General features: G+C 39.2%; 1 protein-coding gene across 2 annotated transcripts in view; it reads right to left on the bottom strand.

Annotated features, from left to right (window-relative positions):
• macrod2 (mono-ADP ribosylhydrolase 2) overlaps positions 1-19,893 on the bottom strand; it is a 1,059,267-nt gene that overhangs the window by 33,259 nt on the left and 1,006,115 nt on the right. For both annotated transcript variants that reach the window (XM_036575072.1, XM_036575073.1), the window contains exons 14-15: positions 11,825-11,911; positions 10,588-10,656 (exon numbers count right to left, since the gene is read on the bottom strand). In XM_036575072.1, coding sequence (XP_036430965.1) covers positions 10,588-10,656; positions 11,825-11,911 — 156 coding nt within the window. The remainder of the gene's footprint in view (positions 1-10,587; positions 10,657-11,824; positions 11,912-19,893) is intronic.

The following is a 19,893-nucleotide window of genomic DNA, read 5'->3' as shown; positions in this document are numbered from 1 at the left end:
GGCTCCTATAAAACATAAAGGCTCTTAAAATAAAGGATCCAAAAAGGTTCTTGGCTTGGATGCCAGGTTTATGCGGAGATTCCTTAAGCTCATATCTTTGATAAAAATGGTTCTTGAAATGGTTCTCCAAGGATTAAAACGTTCTTCTATGGCATTGCTTTAAAAAGCCCATTTTGGTACGTTTTGGTTGCTTGTAAGAGTTCATAGTTGATGCATGAGATAAGAGTGTACAGGCATCTGCACATTGACAAGGATACTGTTATTTTAGTTGTCTACCACAGCATATCGGTGCTTTATTGGTGCAAATTAAATACTGAAAACGAGTTTAGAAATTTAGCTTTAATTTGAGGGTATTTACATCCAAATTGGGTCATGTGTTTTCGTACATAGCCCTTCCATTTTTAGAGACTTAAAGTAATTTGACAATTAGCTGTTCAGCTGTTCCATGGCCAGGTGTGTGATATCCCCTCATTATTTTTACAAGTAAGCAGAAAAAAGTTCTAGAGTTGATTTCAAGTGTGGCATTTGCACATGGAATATGTTGATGGTAACTCGCTGCCGGTGAATCAAGCCATCATTAGGCTGAAAAGTCAAAACAAAACCATCAGAGACATAGCAAGAACATGAAGTACAGCCAAACCAACTATTTGGTGCTTTCACAAAAAAAAGAACACAATAGTGAACTCGGAGGCACAAAAGTTTGCCAGATCAAGAACACCCTCCATAAGGCAGGTGTAACTGAGTCAAAGTCAGCAATGAAGAGAAGATTTCACCAGAGTAAATATAGAGGGTTTACCAGAAGACGTAAACCACTGGTAATACCCAAAAACTGGAAGATGGGAATAGAGTTGCCAAAAAAGCCTGTACAGTTCTGGACATAACATCTTAGTTACATATATGACAAAAACATTACCTGTACCAGAATGATGGGCATACCATCTCATCTGTGAAACATGGTGGAGGTAGCATTACAGGATGGAAATGTATGGCTGCCAATGAGGTGGTTTACTTATATTTATTGATGATGTGACTGCTGACAAAAGCAGCAGGACCAAATGTAAAGTGCATAGGCCTCACAAGATTCAGATTCAGCCAAACACCTCAAAAGTCATTGGACAGCACCTTACAGTGCAGATGAACAGTTGCCTGAAGCATTTGGTGAAAGCAACCCAAGACTTTTTTCCAGGCAAAGAAGTGGAATGTTCTGCAGTGGCCAAGTCAATCACCTGAACTCAGTCCAGTCGAGCCTGCATTTTACTTACTGGAAGCAAATCTAAGGGTAAAATGACCCAAGAATAAGCAGGAACTGAATACAGCTGCAGTAAAGGCAGAAAAAGCCCAGTGTCTGGAGATGTGTATGAGCTCCGGACTTCGGGCAGCCACTGAGTGCATAAGATTCGCAACCAAGTATTAAAAATGACAATTTAATTTATGACTTTGCTAGTCAGTCCAATTACTTCTGAGCTTCTAAAATGGGGGGCTATGTATGTAAATGGCTATATAATATATATCCAACACTGTTCACCCACTTTGGATTTAAATACCTTAAAATCAGAATCACACTTGAAGTTCATATTAATTATTTAATTAAAACTCCAATATGATGTGGTAGACAGCTAAAAATAAAAAATAATGTGACTGAGATTATAGATAATTGTAGAAAACATAGACCTCAGACAACAGTGAACTCTCAAGAATCCAGGACAATAAGTTAACGAAGAAAACAGAAAACAATGAAAAATAGTCTGTAGACCATAGAAACTCAAATAATGCCAGGCATTGGCAGCCATCTCTGCTATGTGTTCTATCCTTTTGGGTGCCGTAAGGCCAAAAGCAAAATAGTGCCATAAAAAACAGTGCCAGCTGATGAAAGTTACATCCATGCTCCTTTAAAGCAAGAAATCCATGTTCAATTAACACTGTGCATGCTTGTACAATGCCTTTCATACCCAATATTGTCCTCTAGTGCATTCATCCTCTTGTTTTCTCGCTCAGCTTTGTTCCCGTGTGCTTACGAAACACATTTGGCATGCTCATTTAACATAAACAGCAATGTAGCAGTGCCAAAACTCCAGCCAGCGAGAGATAGATAACAACACTTGGCATGGCTACGCTTAAAAATGTGTTTAAAATAGTTTACATGGTAAAATAACAGCTAAAACCTTATTCTGGTTGGCTAACGAAGTGATATATTGTTCCAAACACTAAAAAGCATGGAAAAAAGAATGCACTGGTGTGAATAGGGGCTAACAATATTTGCTTAACACATGGAAGCTTCCTTTTTCATTTTTTGCCTGTTTGGCCAAAATTGCTGTCAGCATAATGGTTATTGTTTATCTGTTCATAGTCATGCACCATGGCTAAGACTGCATAAGCACATATCAAAATTAGGTTCTAACCTCACATAAGTATTTCTCATTTTACTTTAAGGTGATAAATCAATGTACAGCCCTTTCCTTTCCTCGACAAGTTCATTTCCAGCATTAGGATCGCCAGCATTATTACCCAGAATGGCTGAGATAACTCGCTTATGGAATTTTTAAGTGCACAGCTAAATCACTGCAAGCCCTGTGCACATTTCTTACTTAATGAACAATAAAGAAGAGGCGCAGCAATCAACAGAGGTTTATTTCTCTCAGCAGAAATATGTGTGCACCAGAACAAGCTCTAATCTTGTCAAATACTAGCAACCACAGCCAATTTTAAAAGGTCAACAGGGTCCTCCATATAGGCCAAGGGTGACATCTACCTTGACCATTCGCAGGCTGCATGAGTTCTTGCTAGGTGGCTAGATAATACACTATTACTGACATTGTTCTCTCCATCTTATCTGTTGCTAAGGATAAAAGAAGTGCTTCCATACCTTGCCAATAACTTTCATGGCTTAACACTGTGGGTATAACACTTTACTAGCTTTCTTCCACAGAATAGATATGAAAGCTTACAAAGGCTGCAAGTCCCTTCGAAAAATAAAACTCTATGGCCAGAGAAGACAAAAATACACTGGCAACATTTTTCCCAAGGGTGCTGCTCATAAGGCTACATGACACCTACATTGGCCTTCATCACCTTGACAACTGCCACAAACCCACTCAAGCCTTAGTGTTGGCTGCACCTCCAGGTGGATAACTTGCACCCAGTCAGTGTGGAAGCAGCTTAATTTATGGCACACTTTACAGTAAATACAAACAGAACAGACAAACCACTGGCAATAATGGCAAAATGTTGTGTTTGAGGCTGTAATGTCAAATGTACCCAAGTGTGTAATGGATGTTACTTATGTTATTTCCTGTGTACCAGCTTTCCAAAGCAAGTAGAGCTGTTATTAGTACTAGTTATCCCACTGAGAGGTTCTCTGTCTTTGGCAACCAATGCAACTTTAGCAAATCTTTACTCTTCTAGATGAAGATAAAGTTGCCAAGCACTATTACATCAACAGCATAAGCACAGCATGTAAACTGGGGCTGTATGTTGAGGTGCTGTCTGCTATGCTTAGAATGTATACTTTGTAGACAGTTTGACATAAGCTGTAAGAAGCTAATGCTGTTATCATTTATGCTGGTGGCCACAAAACAAGTGTGTTTACTTATATTTTCACACCTGACAGAGAAAATTTAAGCTTTGTTTGATGCTACACGATTATGTGGAAACATATGCATTTTGCGAGCGAGTAAGTAATGCATCATTTTAAAGCCAAAAAGGTAAGCAAATAAGCAAGCAACGTTGCTAAGTAGACGCTTCAGTGACATAAACAAAAAGACCAAAAGACCATTGTGAATAAATCATTAGTTGTGGTCATTACAAGCGATTCCAGCTGTCACTTAAAGTAACGCTATGTAGGGTTTGGGGATTTGGAGACCTCTGTGGTGGAAAAGTGTAACTGCATGCAAAGTGTGGAAGAACATTTTGTAACATTGGTTGTGCTTCAGACCCCCACAAGAGAATGAATCGGACTTTTGTGAGCATGTTGAAAGGGTATTTGAAGAGAATTCGAGGATGTGAGTGAATTGTCTACTATTATTGTCATATCTACATATGTATAATGTTGATTTTGCATTTGAGACCTAAACATTGAATCGGACCTTCTTTTTGAGTCTGCATGTGTGACGTTAATACGTAAAGACGTATGACATGGTCCGACGAACTCCCGCCAAATCCATTCCGGTACCTCTGACATTCAAATGATTATTTCAGGCTTTACAGGGTGACTCTCAGCAGCACAAACACACCATATTTCAGTGTGTTCTGTTTTCTCCACGCTCCTTCTTTCAGTTTTGATGAAAAATATTACATAGTGCGACTTTAAGCAGGTGGAAAATGAACTAAAACTAGAACCGTATGTTCTGCTGGTTCATGCTTGGGTCAGTTCTTGTTTTTGAATGTGCAGTGGGAAAACACCCTTGTAAAGTGAATGGTTCTTTATCAAACCCTGCAAATGGGAGTGTGGGCAGTGCAAGTTTATGATTATATGAAAAAAAATAACCACATTTGTGAAGTTATTGAACTGTTTTTCCAATATCCTGGTGCACAAGTGCAGCACTACCTGTATCATGCTGATTTGTCCTATGAAGACTCCTACTCAGCGTGTCAGTGGTCATAAAAACATTTGTCCAAAATAAAGGGACATAGATAACATACATCCCTTTTTCATGATGTATGATGTCATTACATAACCTTATGTTAGAAAATGAAACACTATAAAACGTATGACACGTAACATATGTCTTACAACAATTTGATATCAAAATGGACAAAAGTAGCCTTTACAGCTGTCATCAGCTGGAATTAGATTGTATACATGCTTATGCAAGTTTATGTCAGTTGTCATACACGGCTTACATAATCTCTTTTTGATCAACTCTTCTATCTTTCTACTAAATCCTAATTTCTATTCATGGTGCAGATGAGTGAGTCCAATTTTGTTGTGCACTGAAATGCAGGTCTTAAGCAGGTTTTGTGTAGATTTATGATCACCATTCTTATGTCAAGTGTATCTGATAAACGGTGGCAAGGACAAATATGAAGTATGTCTCCAGCACTCTACTTTATTTAGAAAGTGGACATAGTGTTGTACTTTAGCTGCCTCTGAAACTCCCTTATCGTTCAACTGATGTAAATAAAGATTATACAAACAAAACAACTTCAGAGCAATACACCGAACATCTTGCTGTCCTGTGAACAAGATAACCCCTCCAGATTCAGCGGCCGGTGCTTCATCGTGCAGAACGACAAAGTTAATCTCTTTAATCCAGTCAACCAGCCGTTCCACTTGCTGAAAAGAGACAGGAAGCAAAACCTCCCCAAAAAACAAGCACGATCTGACAACAGTGGATGGAAAGGCTCGGGAAAGCAACAACAAAGAGTAACCCATGGCTTTGGAGGTGTGAATGGATCAAAGGCTGATGCAGGTATGGTCTTTTGCACTAATGGAAAGAGAAAATATATGCAAAGTGTATTCATTAAACATGTTTTTTTGCAATATGAATTGAAGAAAAAACATGAATAAATGACTAGATTAAAATAATGACAGATGTGCCCAGGTGTACTGCATGACACCGTCAAGCCATCAACATCCTACTGTGCTATGGTGTGTATAAAAATGCTGAACAGGTCTATAGACTTCAGCTTGGATCTAGATGGCAAAGAGAAGAGATCTAAGTGACTTTGAAAGGGGGTTCATTCATGGGGCATTGATGGCAGGAGCTTCAGTCACAAAGGCTGCACAGCTAGCTAGTGTTTCAATAGGAACAGTGACTAAAGTGGCATTTAGATCTATGGGAAAGAAATCAGTAGATAGCATTGGAATTGTGGTCAAAAAAAGCGCTAACTGACTGAAGTTCAATTTTCCCTTCTTTTTGGATTTGCTCCTGAAAGTTGATGACAACCAACCAAACCCTGAGGATGGCTGAAAAGCATTGAAAAGACTTAGGTACAGCAAAACAACACTGTTTGTGTCTCCTCTGGCAGGTTTTCTGGCCAGTAGCTTCGGTCAGCAGCTTAGGTTTTGCTCTGACATCCTTTGCTTCACAGAGACAGTGAAGCTCAGCCTCGCTTCCACAGCTGTTTCTCGGGCAGGACCTTACACAGCAAGATGGGGGTTTCAGTGAGGGGGTTAGAGAATACCAAGTCATAATAATGCATTAGTGTGAAATGTGAGGAAAAACAAAAGAGCAACTGTTCCTCACATGAAAAAGAACATCACCACCATCATCAAAACACCAACTGAGGATATATCTCTTGGAGGAATGGTCCTCCATCCCTCCAGCACAGTTCCAGAGACTTGAAAATTCTGTGCTATGGTGCACTGAAGCTGTTTTCGCAGCTTGTGGTGGCCAAACTAAGACGCTTTATGTTGGTAAAGACAGATATAGTTACTGTATATTGAACAGAGGTTTCAAACACATTTCAATGCTGGGAGCATATAATAGCACAGAAGAACAATATTGTTTCCACTGTTTCACAAATATGTAAAAATGAAAGGAAAACTTCTGTAGTTTTACCCCATATCCATCTTTTCACCCCTATTCCAAACTACTTGATTTTACAGTAAATGCAAAAAAAAAGCAAACGCTCACGTTCCAAGAGGTTGCAACAGTGTTTTAACTTCATCAATCTGCCACAGTTTAAACAGGCACACTTTTATTTTTTAAATGCTAAATTAACCACATTTACTGCCGTGCTATTTAAAGCACGCTCGCTGCTGCTATAAAAAGTTAATTTTGTGACACACATACACCCAAGAGTTTCGAAACTCGGGCGGAAAAGAAAGAGCGAAGTCAAAAAAGTTTAGCCAAGAGGAGTAAACATATAAATAAGTGAACAAACACTTAAATAAACAATAAATGTGCCTTCCTGTGGGAAGATATTTTGGGGGGGCTCGGAGATGTGTGTGAAACACTTGTTGTGGGGAAAAAAAATGTCTGCAGACTGTGCTTTACCTTCAACACTGCTAGAGGCTGCAAAGACATCGGTCAGAGAGGGAGTGAGTGAGAGAGAGAGAGAGAGAGAGAGAGAGAGAGAGAGAGAGAGATAGAAACCACTCCAAGCAGTCTCTCTCTTTGGGGCCTATGGACAGCTCTACTGCTGTGTGTGCATGTATGTGTGTGTCTCCAGTGGCTGGCCTCCCACACACACCTACCTTGCCCCCACCCTGACTTCAGCTCCTCACTCTCATAAATATGTAACCTGTACATTATTCTCATAGAAGTTACTGAATAATAAGTCTGAATATTTTTATGGATATTTTAAGGGGTCAGAATATGGATACATTTCCATTAAAACGTTTGAAATCACTTATCACATGAATAATTTTTGTGCAATACTAACTTATATGATGTAGGTATACACTGTTGTTGGAACAAAACCTCGTATCTCCAAAATGATAACTTTACAGGAGAAGGGAAAAAAAACTTCTTTACTTTCAATGTAAGTCAATGGAACCAGACTTTTTTCCAAGTCATTTTTGGCCCTTTCTTTAGGTCCATTCATCATGAAATTTAAACTCCATGTAAAGGGCAACAGGCATTTTCAAATTAGGTCAAAAAATGAAAAATGACAAAAATAGAGATACAAGGGTTTAAGCTTCTGACAGCAGCGATATATACATACGAATATATATATTATAAATATTAGACATATTTCACCAAAACACAAGAACATGGTCACTGCTTTCTAATATGAGGCATTCTGGATATTAATTTTATTAAAAGTAAGTTCCTTCTCGATATAAACAGATTTCTCAGTTATTATGGAATTATCTACAGCTCTGTTCCTCACATTCCTGAATTTTCACAGTTTCCTACAAATTGTTTGAACCTCATAGACTATTAGCATCATATTAGAATAATTTTACATTACATGAATCTGCAACAACATTTTAAAGTATTGAAAATGATGATTTCAAGCATTTGATCAGTGATACTAAATCTTTACACATTAGTGTATTTTAGCCCAATCTAGTTCCAATCTGATGCTTTTTGTGTTGTATTTATGACGCTGTGGTACTTCATGGTTGACAATTAGCAGCAGTGAGGCACATTTTCAGAAGCTAACAAACCAATCTAAATGTCTGTAGGGTGGAACTGTTTCAAAGAAAAAAAATTAAAACTTGGGATATCTGCAGTGTCAGTGCTTCAACTCCGTATTTCATCAAAATATGGGCACATAAAATGTGCTTCTGTTGGTTATGATGAGTTATAATGCTCTCAGCTGGATTTGAAAAACACGCGCTACATTTCTCACTACCCAGCTGTGACTGGTTAAAAATTAAAATATCTCAGACAACGTTCTGCTTAACCAGCAGCTGCGCTGCTTCTGGTTTAAACCAGCATTTAACAGCTTTTTCATTACCAAGAGAAAGAAGCAGGCAATAGCACTTTACTTGAGCCCTGCTAGATAACACTGACATAATCATATCACAGCAGATATCATATGGTGCTATGACAGATTTGGTTAAGTAATACAACAATGTAATGTTTTTATTATTACCAGGAATCATCTTAAAAGATGCCATAATGGTTGATGTCATGACAGCTAATGTCATATTTTTTGCTCTGTACTCTATATGTCATCATAATGACCTGTAATAGTAACGTGACACTGTTATATTGTTTACAGCATTAAAAAGAATTAAAATCAAGATCATTAAAAATCAAGAAAATGTCTCACTTTTACACAGTGTTATATTCAGCCAATATACCAACATTATGCATTAAAATGTGCAGATGTATGGATCCATATCAGCCAATACACAACATTAAAGTAATTGGATCTGAAAGGCGGAGCAAGAGAAGACATCCTTAATAACACTAGAAACTATTAATATAAAGAATAGATAGATATCAACATCAAAAAGTGAACAATAAGCCTGCAGTTTAAGGGGTTAAAGTGTCTCATTCTGAAGCCTGCTCTTCCACATCAGACGGAAATAATCCTCATAATGAAAATTCATCTAAGACCACCTTTGGCATGTTTTTCCATCAATAGCAAAATGCCAATAAGGTTATTGTGGGATGGAAAGCTGGATATATTGCAGCTAAAAATACAGTTACAGACAGCTTGTTTTCCCTTCATATCAAAGGTAAACAGTAATATGTGCTCATAGGCTGCCTGCACTTTGTACACAGCCGCTGAAGCTTCATAGCGTTACATTAAATCTCACCTGTCTTGAAACACCAGCATGCACCACTGCAGCTCTGCGTGACCACCCCACATTCACTCTCTCTGCAGAGCCGGATTTATTCATATGCACCTTTGGGCTAAAGGAGCTTCATTTTAATTCATGTTTCACAAAGTTACTCAGCCTACTGTGCTGCTGTGCTCATGGGAGAACCCCGGCACAGGGAAGATGTAAAAGGCCACCTAAATGTATAAGCAATATAACATACACTTACTTTGCAAACAAAGCTTTTTTACTGACATTTTTAAAGCAATACTTACATGTTTATAAACAGCATATGCCACTAATCGCAAGATACACCATATGGCTAAAAGTATAATTGAGTTCAGGTGTTTCAGTCACACCTATTACTAACAGGTGAATAAAATCAAGCACATAGCCATGGAATCTCCATAAACACACATTGGCAGTAGAATCATCAGACATACTCAAGAGCTCAGCAACTTCAAACGTGCCACTCTCATAACTACCCTGGTTGACTGTAAGTGCTATTATTATGGAATGAGAGTGCCTAGGAGCTACAACAGCTCAACCATGAAGCCATAGACCTTGTATACTCACAGAGAGCACCATAAAAAGCCTTTCCTCTGTTGCAACACTCACTACACAGTTCCAAACTGCCTCTCAAAGCAACATCAGCACAAGAACTGTGCATTGGGACCTTCATGAAATGGGTTTCCATGGCCGAGCAGCTGCACACCAGGCTAATATCTCTATGTACAATGCCAAGTGTCCGCTGGAGTGGTGTAAAGTGTGTAAATGGGTTCTCTGGAGTGATAATTCATATATCCATGCCTGACTGTAAAGTTAGGTAGAGGAGGGATAATCATCTGGGGCGTTTTTTTAGGGTTTGGGCCCCCTTGTTCCAGTGAAGAGTAATATTAATGCTATACCATGCAAATACATTTTAGACAATTACATCCTTACAACTTTATGGCAACAGTTTGGGAAAAGGACCTTTCCTGTTCCAGCAAGGAACTTCAATGATCTGCACATCAGTGCCTGACCCCACAAATGCTCTTTTAACGGAATGGGCACAAATTTCCATAGACACACTCCAAAATCTTGTGGAAAATCATAATCTTCTGGATTATGCTCATGGTTTTGGAATGGGATGTCCAACAAGCTCATATAGGTGTGATTTTCAAAATAAAGGTTCCTAAATTGGTCTTGGTTTGGATATATGGTTTTTTGATATAGAACCTTTACGTTATGTTGAGCTTCTTTAAACTTTCAGAAGGTTCATCATATTCACACATCTCATCCACAAAAACAGTTATTAGGAAATCATTCATTGGAAGGTAATTAGGGAACCAAAAGTGGTTCTTCTATGCCATCACTCCAAAGAACCCTTTTTTGCACTTTTATTTTTAATAGCGTAATCCCTGAAAGAGTGCAATCGACCTTACCTTTCTCTTGCTCTGCCTGTGCATCTGCGGGAGCGCTCTGAATCTTCTCCTCTCCGCCGGGCTCTCTCTCTGCGCCACGGGAGAGAAAGACGGATTAACAAATTAAAGGATTAAAAAAATTCACCCTATCCTAACACACTCTGTTCTCAAACTGTTTTATTCATAATTCAAACAAGCCAACAGCCTCTGCCTTCTTTATTACCCCATTGAAAGCCGGCCGCTCCAAATTGTATGGCCAGCAGGCAGCGAGATTACAGTTATCATTTTTAATAATGGCGCCTAGAGACAAATTTGAAGCCCGCTTGTGAATGGAAAGGGGATATCTGCGCCTCAGTTTGAATAATCTATCGAGGGCAAAGGCAAGCAGTGAGGGTGTGCCTGTAGCTATGGATGATATTTATCTGGCAAAACAAACACACCCGGTATGTATCTCTTAGTAAGGTTTTAGATGAGAAATGTTACAGGTCCAGTATATACAGTACTGTGCAGAAGTCAGAGACCACCCTTGGTTTATTTAATTTCCTGTCAAAACAGCCATTAAGCACAAGTTATTCATTTTTCAAGAGATATTTCTGAGGAGATAAAAGGTAATCTATTGTATACGGAAGAGAAAGTTAAAAGAATAGATGCAAAAAGCAGGAGTTTCTAAACTCGGAGGGCAAAAAATGATATAGAGAACAAAACATGCCTGGTAGAGCACCATAACTGTCCCAATCAGATAAAAAGTATTTAAAGCTTTCATCTTTCAAAATTTTCAAAAATTCCACAGGTGCTTCTGTCCATCCTTCCACTGTGAGAAGACAACTGAACACTATGGATATGAAAGCATGTGTAGCTGTTGAGAAGCCCTCACTGAGAAAAGGAAACAGACAAAAAAAAGAAGAAAATCTGCATTTTTTCTTAACAAAGAAGCTGCTGGTGTTCTCAGAGCAACGGACTGACCACACCAGAGTCCACACCCCAACATCACTGAATGTTTGTGTTACACAGACTGTGAGAAGGCTAAACTTTGGAGGTATGGAGAAATATCCCTGCAGATTTCTTTGAAAAATTAAAAGCAAGTTTTCAAAAAGAATAGAAGTTGTAATGAAGGAAGAATAACTTATTTAATGGCCATTTTGACTGGAAACTAAATGAGTAAAAAGTGCACTTTTGCAAAGTGCTGTACAATCTCATGGTCAGGCTTTAGATGCAAAATGTGTTGACACTGATGCTTTAGTGTGAGAAAAGTGCTCACCAGCAGCATCCCCAGACTTTTCCTTCTTCTGTTCCAGCTTCTCCTCTTCCTCAGTTTTGTGCTCTCCTGCCGGGTTCACATCCTCCACTAAAACATACAGGTTTGTCATATGTACACAGGGAATGACGTCTTCATGTAGAGCAGTAGCTCATGATAAAATTACACAAATTATGATCAGCCAGGACATGTTTAGTGTCCAAATCTTGCTTCTTTAGTTTAGCACTGGAGCTACAAGACTAATGTTGCTAACAAACACTAGAAGTCAATAGCCACCCAGATCTTTACTGTAAATACATACACAAAACTTCTCTCATGCCACTTAAACCACAAATGAGTCTTCATTAAGGTAAAGCAGACTTGTGGATTTGGTTTAGGACAAAGTATGACTTTCTAAAAATGAACAAAACTTGGTGTAGCTGAACAATGTTTTAGACAATGGTCAATGCATCATAAGCAAAATGCAACCAACTTCTAAGACTGAACTTTGGAGGTAAGGGGAAAAAACTTATTCTGAATTCTGCCTCCCCCACAGAATCTGCCTCCTCTTTGTGTGGAAGCATATCATGCAGGCATGCAGACCCTAGATTATGTCTATCGATTTCTATTGTTTATATTTTTAAATATATATAGATCTTAAGATTAACAAGTACTTCTAGAAGAGCTACCAGAAATCGAGAACACACTCTAAATGCACTCTAGAGCATCCATATGCCTGTGTGATGTACATGAATTTGAGCAACACCTGTTGTCCAAAGTGGCTGCCTGCAGTGTCCGGCTACACGGTGAAGTTGTGTCCATTTTATAACACACAGTAAATCATACTGTCCTCTAAACCATATCAACAAGTCTGTGCAACTTAAAAGAAAAGCTGGACGTGGAGAAATGTAAGTGATGTATTTAAACAAAAGATTTGGTTACTATTGACTTCTTGTTAGCAACAGTAGCCTCGTAGCTCCAGTGCTAAATTATAGAAGCAAGCTTCATGTCTTGGCTGATCGATTCACTGACTGCCTACTTTCACTGATTTCGTAGCCCTGTTTATTTGCATATATCGTTCTAATATATTGACTTCCCTTAAAAACACATTTGTGTTTCTCTATTTCATCTCTAGTCACAAAGATAATGGTATTTCCCTTCGTTAATATTTCCATTGCTTAGGAATAAATCACACTTGACTACCCTTTAATTTCTCATTTCAAACAATAGACAGGTATTCTGTTAGCAGGCCGAGTCCGTCAAGCATGCAAAGCCCACACCTGGTCTTTTCAATCTTTTCACATCCTACTCTTTCCCATGCTCTACGGCGCAATTGACGGCAAGAAGCTGGCATAACACACTCCCACACTGGCCCCCAGAGAGCTTCCTGGAGGCCTTATTGATCTGAGAGCAGCCGGGTGAGAGAAAGAGGCTGGACGGGAGTCCTTTTGTTTTTTTGTTTTTTTTACCCTAATGTGAGTGAGTTGGGCGAGCGTCCTTGCATGACTGTTCAGCGTCACAGCAAACCGAGCATAACTTAAGCCCCGATTCGTCATGACCTTCCTCCTACTGGCAGATAGCTGCATGCTGGGAGTTTGTGTGTGTGTGCTTCTTAGTTGTGTGAGGATTAAAGCTCCCATTAAAAGAAGAATCATTCAGGGGAAGCTTAGCGTGTCTGATGCTACACTATTGGCTGGCTGTTGACATGCCAGCCCACCCATCCGACCCCAGCTTTCTTTCTTTCTCGTAGGGGAAATCTGTGCTTTCTCCACTGGCTCCGTGTGAAAGGTGTGTGCGAAAGACAGCTGGTCATTCCCTCAATGTGCTCTGCAGCGCTTTCAACAGAGAGCCTAGAGGGGCATTCCATAATTTAGTATGTGACAGCACCAAGGCTTTGTGGAGAAATTTGGCCAACATAACTGAGCCACTCTATGGCTGTAAGATACACTCTAACATCTACCTGGTTTATTAGAAACTCTTACCTTCTACTTTCACTCAAATGGCCACTTTACAAGGTTTACAGTTATATTAAGTACACAAATTGGTCTGACAGTGATTGGCCATTTTATCAGAAACACTCACCATATACACTTTATGGCCAAACATTTGTAGACACCCGCTCATCCAACTGGAATTAAGAAGAAGTTGGACCCCCAGTAGTTCACTGCAGTAGCTTCTACTATTCTGGGAAGGCTTTACACTAGACTTTGAAACACTGCGGTAAAGATCTGATTGCATCTGCCATAAAAGCAGGTACTGATGTTGGATTATTAGTTCTAGATCACAAACATCATTCCAACTCATGCCAAAGGTACTGGATGCTGGGAGGCTTTATACCCTTCTAGCTGATGCTTAGCATTGGGCATGGTGACCTTAGGCTCATGTGCAACTGCTCTAGAGCACCCTACTCTATTGGCAATGTTTTTATATGGAGATTAAACAAGCTGTGCATGCCTGTATTCACGATTGGAAGAGGTGCCTGGATACTTTTGGACATATACAGGCCATCTGTTGCTGCATGATCAATTAGCCACTCTCTACGCCATTCATCAACTGATAAGGACCATAATAAGACCACTGCTGACCTGTGAAGTGTACCAACAAGATTGTTGTGTCTAATATGGTGTTATTTAAGCTTAGGTTATAATTACAGGTAGTAACCTATAACAATTTGTCAACCACCCTCTACCCAACTCATCATTGGTCAGTTTCTAACTACAGGACCACTGCTGACCAAATATTATATGGAAGGTAGGCCATTCTCAACACAGTAAAGATAGTGACAGGGTAGTATGTATGGCACTTGTATAAATGAATGAGGCTTGCTTGAGTTTGCTAGGTTCACAGTGGTCCACCACTTACAAATATCCATCCAACACATGGTTCTGTAGCCAGATATTGACAGTGTAGGTGTTTCTAATAAAGTGGCCATGAGTTGGTGACTGAGAAGTTATGCTTATAATAAGACAAGGAGATAACTGGAGCCAAAAAATAAACACTGAAACTCAAGAAACAAATAAATGCTTTTGGAGTTGAAAGGCAACAATCTGGCTTGAGAAAAAACAACTGAGAAATAAATTCTTGCCTCCATCTTAAATGGCATCATTTGAAAATGCAAGCTTGTATCTTTCTCACACATAATGATATCAGACCTACAAAGAAAAAAGGACAAACCAAGTAAAGAAAAAATGTTGTTTCATTTATTGAAGGAAAACATTATCCAACAAAGACTGGCCCTGTGTTGAAAATCAACCAATTTTTAATCAACTAGTTAATCAAATTTAGATGTTTAATTTGAATCAATTACACTAAACACACCCAGACTAGATTACTGCCAGCGCTGCTGAATCTACACATCCCTAAACATCACCTTTCCAACAAGTAGGCTAAAAGGTCTCAAGCAGCAAACTATACTGCGATCAAAAAAAGTCCAGAAGAATGAGAAAGAAAGTCATTGATATATGTCAGTCTTGGAAGGTTTACAAAATCATCTCTGAGGCTCTGGGACTCCACAGCAAGAACCACAGCAAGAGTCACGATCTCCAAATGAAGAAAACTTGAAACTCTTCTCAGAAGTGGCTGGCCTACCAGCACAGTGATGACACGTCCAAGAAGTCACAAAAGAACCCACATGAACATCTAAGGAACCGCTAAGGCCATCATTTCTGATTCCACCATTAGAAAGAAACCTGGGCAAAAATGGTACCCATATTCCATTTGCTAACCAAAAGCAACATAAAAGATCCTCTCACATTTGCAAAAAAAACACCTTGATGACCCTCAAGCCAATTGGAAATATGTTCTGTGGACTGTTGAGTCAAAAGTGGAACTTTTGGGAAGACAAGTCCCATTACATCTGGCGTTAAGCTAACATAGAACACAATAAGAAACTCATACCAGCAGTCAAATATGAAATATGGTGGTGGTAGTGTAATGGTGTGGGGATGCTTGCTGCTTTAGGGCCTGGATGACATGCCATAATTGATGAAACCATGAATTTTGCTCAGATCAGAAAATCCTGAAAGAGAATGTCTGGTCATCAGTCTGTAATCTAAAGCTCAAGCGCAACTGGGTTATGTAAAAAGCACAAGAGCAAATCCAGCTCTGAATGGCTTAAAGGAAACAAAATTAAGATTTTAGAGTGGCCTAGTCAAAGTCCTGATTTGAACCCCAATGAGATGCTGTGAGAGGACCTTTAATGGGCAGTTTCCAATGTGGCTAAATTAAAGCAATTCTGCAAAGAAGAGTGGACCAAAATTCCTTCACAACAGTGTGAAAGGCTGATCTCCAGTTATCAGAGGCGTTTGGTTGCAGTTGTTGCTGCTGTAAGTGCCTCCATCAGTTATTAAGTTTAGGGAGCAATTCGTTGTTTGTGAGGGTGAAAAAAGAATTGCAAAACTTTTTTCCTTCAATAGGTTAAATGATCAGTTATGAACCGTTTTTTGTGTGAGGATCTAAAACCATTAAGTGTGAAAAATTTGCAAAAATAGAGGAAATCAGGAAAACACTTTGTCACAGCATTGCATTCTCCCATGCTGTTTCCATTTCGGAGATACAGTATAAGGTTTTGACAGTAATGAAAAGTTTTGTACTCTAGCTTTTCTTTCTCATCACAGTGTTCAGCCTCTGCAGTGCTCCTCTACGTTTCTACAAAGTTATTCTCCTCCCTATCTCAAAGTCACTGACTGAGGAGTGATAAACTCCTCCAAGCTGACTTTGCAGTAATCACACATCATGAATTTTGTTTACGATGCTCCTACAAGGCCAAGACGCGCCACTTTACAATGGAAATCAGCGTCTGCAGAGCTGGAAGAAGGCACGGATGAACAGAGACCAGCGCAAGAGTGTGAAGAATAAATGTGGGTGTACTCAGAAACAGAGTTTGCAGACTATTCATTCACTTGATGTTCCTACACCAGCTGATTGTTTAAAATACAGGAGGACAGGAGAGAAAAATGTCATATAGTGTCTTTCGTTACAGGCAGTGTACTTGAATAGTTAACACAGTTTAATAGACCAGAGAACATGTAAGTGTGTAATAGAAGAGATATAAAAATCAGCCACTTTATTAGAAACATCTATCTTCTTGGTCCACCTTGCTGGTGTACAGTTGATGCCCAGTTTGAATTAGCCATCCTTTAGCCCTTCTGGGAATACCAGAGCATCTTATCTTTCTCTACACCTATAAACAAGCCACAGTCATAACAGATTATGGAGGAACAGACTGCAAAGTGTGAAGGCTGCATACTATCACCATACGTGTTCAACCTATATACAGAACATATAAAAGAAGCAGGACTGGAGGAAGATGATAGAGCAGGGGTGTCCAAAGTGTAGCCCCAGGGCCAAAAGTAGCCCGTGGACAGATTTTAATTGGTCTGTTATAAATGGCCTGCCAGCCAGTACGTTGCAGTTCTTCCTTTCACCTTATGGTGGCAGCAGTTCTACAAAATTACAGTGTTTAGTTAGCTAAAGTTCCCTGTCTTCTCTGACTAGACCTGCAGCTTCATTTACTGAACATTTGGTCAAGACTACAGCCATAATGTACAAACCTAACACTGAGAACCAGCAATTTTGCCAAGATAGAAATTTTAATACTTTTTGCATGTGCCTCATATTTCAAAAGACTGTACTGAATTTAATATTAATAGACATGAAACAAAGCATGGACAGTAAATACAATAAATACAATAAAAACAATACAATAAATATTCAGAAGATGGTAGAGAAACAAAAGCAACTGCAGCTACCCGAGTCTTACAGCATCAACGTCTTATCAGTAAGAATTCAGTAGTTTAGTAAATATTAACTATTTAGGGTGAAACAAAAACATGGCGCATTTGCACTTCTTGATTGATACTGATTTCTGAATGCGGTTGAGGCCCTTATTTGATATGTAAAGAACATGATCAAAAATCGAAAATGTATAGATTTTTGTTTAGTTCATCTTACAAATTATATTTTTGAACAAGTAAACACTTGGAAATTATACTCAATACACTAGATATGTTTTACAGTTACACTTGTGGAATTATTTGTTATAAGCTCCTGCCAATTCAAATTGGTGTGAGCAATCCAACAATAACAAAAGCTGTTATAACATGGAAGCATGCAGAAAGGTCCAATTATATGTGCTGATATTTTGAAAACTTCGCATTTTGAATCACTTGTGTATATAATATATATACACAAGTAAGAATATAATATAATATAATATCTCTGTATCTGTATGTCTGAGCCTTTGAGGTTGGACAGAGCTAATGTTCTCTGTTTGTATTGTTTGTGGATGAAGCTGTACTGTCTTTGGTTTTATGTTATTTGTTGTATACTGTTTTATCATTTTATTTACTTTATCTTACTGTTGTGAAGCACTTTGTATCCTGACTTAGAAAAGTGCTATATAAATAAATGTTTGTTTGTTTGAAATATTTTGTCCATCATTTGGATGTGGCACAATTTGGACCTCTTCAAAAAACACTTGGGACACCCCTGTGAGGATGACGGAAGGAACATCAATAACCTTCGATCTGGAAGACTTGAAGGCCTTTATAAAGAAAGATAAAGAACAGAATGAAAAGATGGGACTTCAGCTTAGTAGGAAGTTTACCATCGATAGAGAAGACGTGGAAATGGTGGACAGCTTTTCCCTGCTTGGATCAATTATTAACAATAAAGGATTCAGCATTCAAGAAATGTGACACAGATTGGCTCCTGGCACGACAAGGATGAAGGATCTTGAAAAGGTCTTCAGATGTAACAATTTGACTCAAATTATCCAGGCTGTGGTTCTTTACGGATGTGAGAGCTGGACAGGAAAAAAGCAGGAGAGGAAAAATACTGATGCCTTTGAACTTTGGTGTTTCCAAGCCACTTTATTTGGCAAAGACTTTTACCTTGGATGGCAAATAAAACAAAAGGATCCTTGACCAAATCAAGCCTCACCTCTCAATTAAAGCCCTGAAGCTCTGTTATTTGAGATATATTCTCAGAAGAACCAGTTCATTGGAAAAGACCATTTTGCTTGGAACAGTTGAAGGTAAAACAGAAACAAGATGACCAGCTACAAGATCAGATGAATCACAAACTAGCCAGAAACCTAAAGACTCAAACAGAAGATTTTCTGGAGAAAGAGTATCCATATGATCACCAGGAGTCGGAATCAACTTCATGGCACTTAATAATAAATAACAATGGTCAGTCCTTCAAAGGAAGGATTGTTTCTAGTCCTTTACATTCTTTTGTTTGCCAAATGTGGTCATCTGAGTGTGACCATGTGAACCTGGTCAGCAACAGCTGTATAGCCAGAGCTCCAAACTGGTCCAGCCTGGAGCGAACCGACTGATCCATTCCTGAGCCGTGTTTATAGCTCAATACACTTCAGTTAGAGACACAAGATTTCAAATTCATCCAAAATGCCACTAAATGCTCTGATTGTAATTCTTCCCTGCTTAACATCTCATGAATTGCAAATGATGGTGCGAATGCAGACGAAAGAGTTGACCTGTTGCTAAGGCCCACGCGGCCCACAAGTTCTTTTTCGGGGAAAGATGGAGCAGCTGTTTGAGTCTAATGCTTTTAATCGCTTTGGGTTTAGGCACTCTATCCAACTCGCACACATGCTTTCATTCTTTTTGAAATAGGAAGAGAAGGGCAGGATTCATCTGAGTGCTTCCAGCTAACACCTGTGCCTGCCGCAGAGTGGTTTACACGGCTGCTGCCAAAACCATCCATTTTGCCCCCACATGCACACACGCATTCACACGTGTGGCCAGCGAAAAGTGACAAAACATCCCCATACGTGCGAAGTAAGATGCAGGTGGGCTGGGGGACGCTGTGAGGATTGATTGGGTGTTGTTTTCAGAGATGGGGATGGTCTGGCCTCCCACCAGTCACATCCATCATTTACTAACACATGCTGGACCTCACGCTCAGCTCAATCACTGACCACAGCACCAGCCATAGTACGATCTCCATACATACACGGATAATCCTACAACCCTACCGGTGCCTGAACAGTGGAGCAAGAGGAGGTCTCCATGTTTATAGCAAACTTTTTTTTAATTCAAAAGAAAAACTGACTTTCATTTTCAGAG

The sequence above is a fragment of the Colossoma macropomum genome, unplaced genomic scaffold, assembly GCF_904425465.1.
Source record: "Colossoma macropomum unplaced genomic scaffold, Colossoma_macropomum, whole genome shotgun sequence".
Taxonomy (NCBI): Eukaryota; Metazoa; Chordata; class Actinopteri; order Characiformes; family Serrasalmidae; genus Colossoma; species Colossoma macropomum.
The sequence above is the reverse complement of the archived record's forward strand: the minus strand, read 5'-3'. Positions and strand labels throughout refer to the sequence as shown.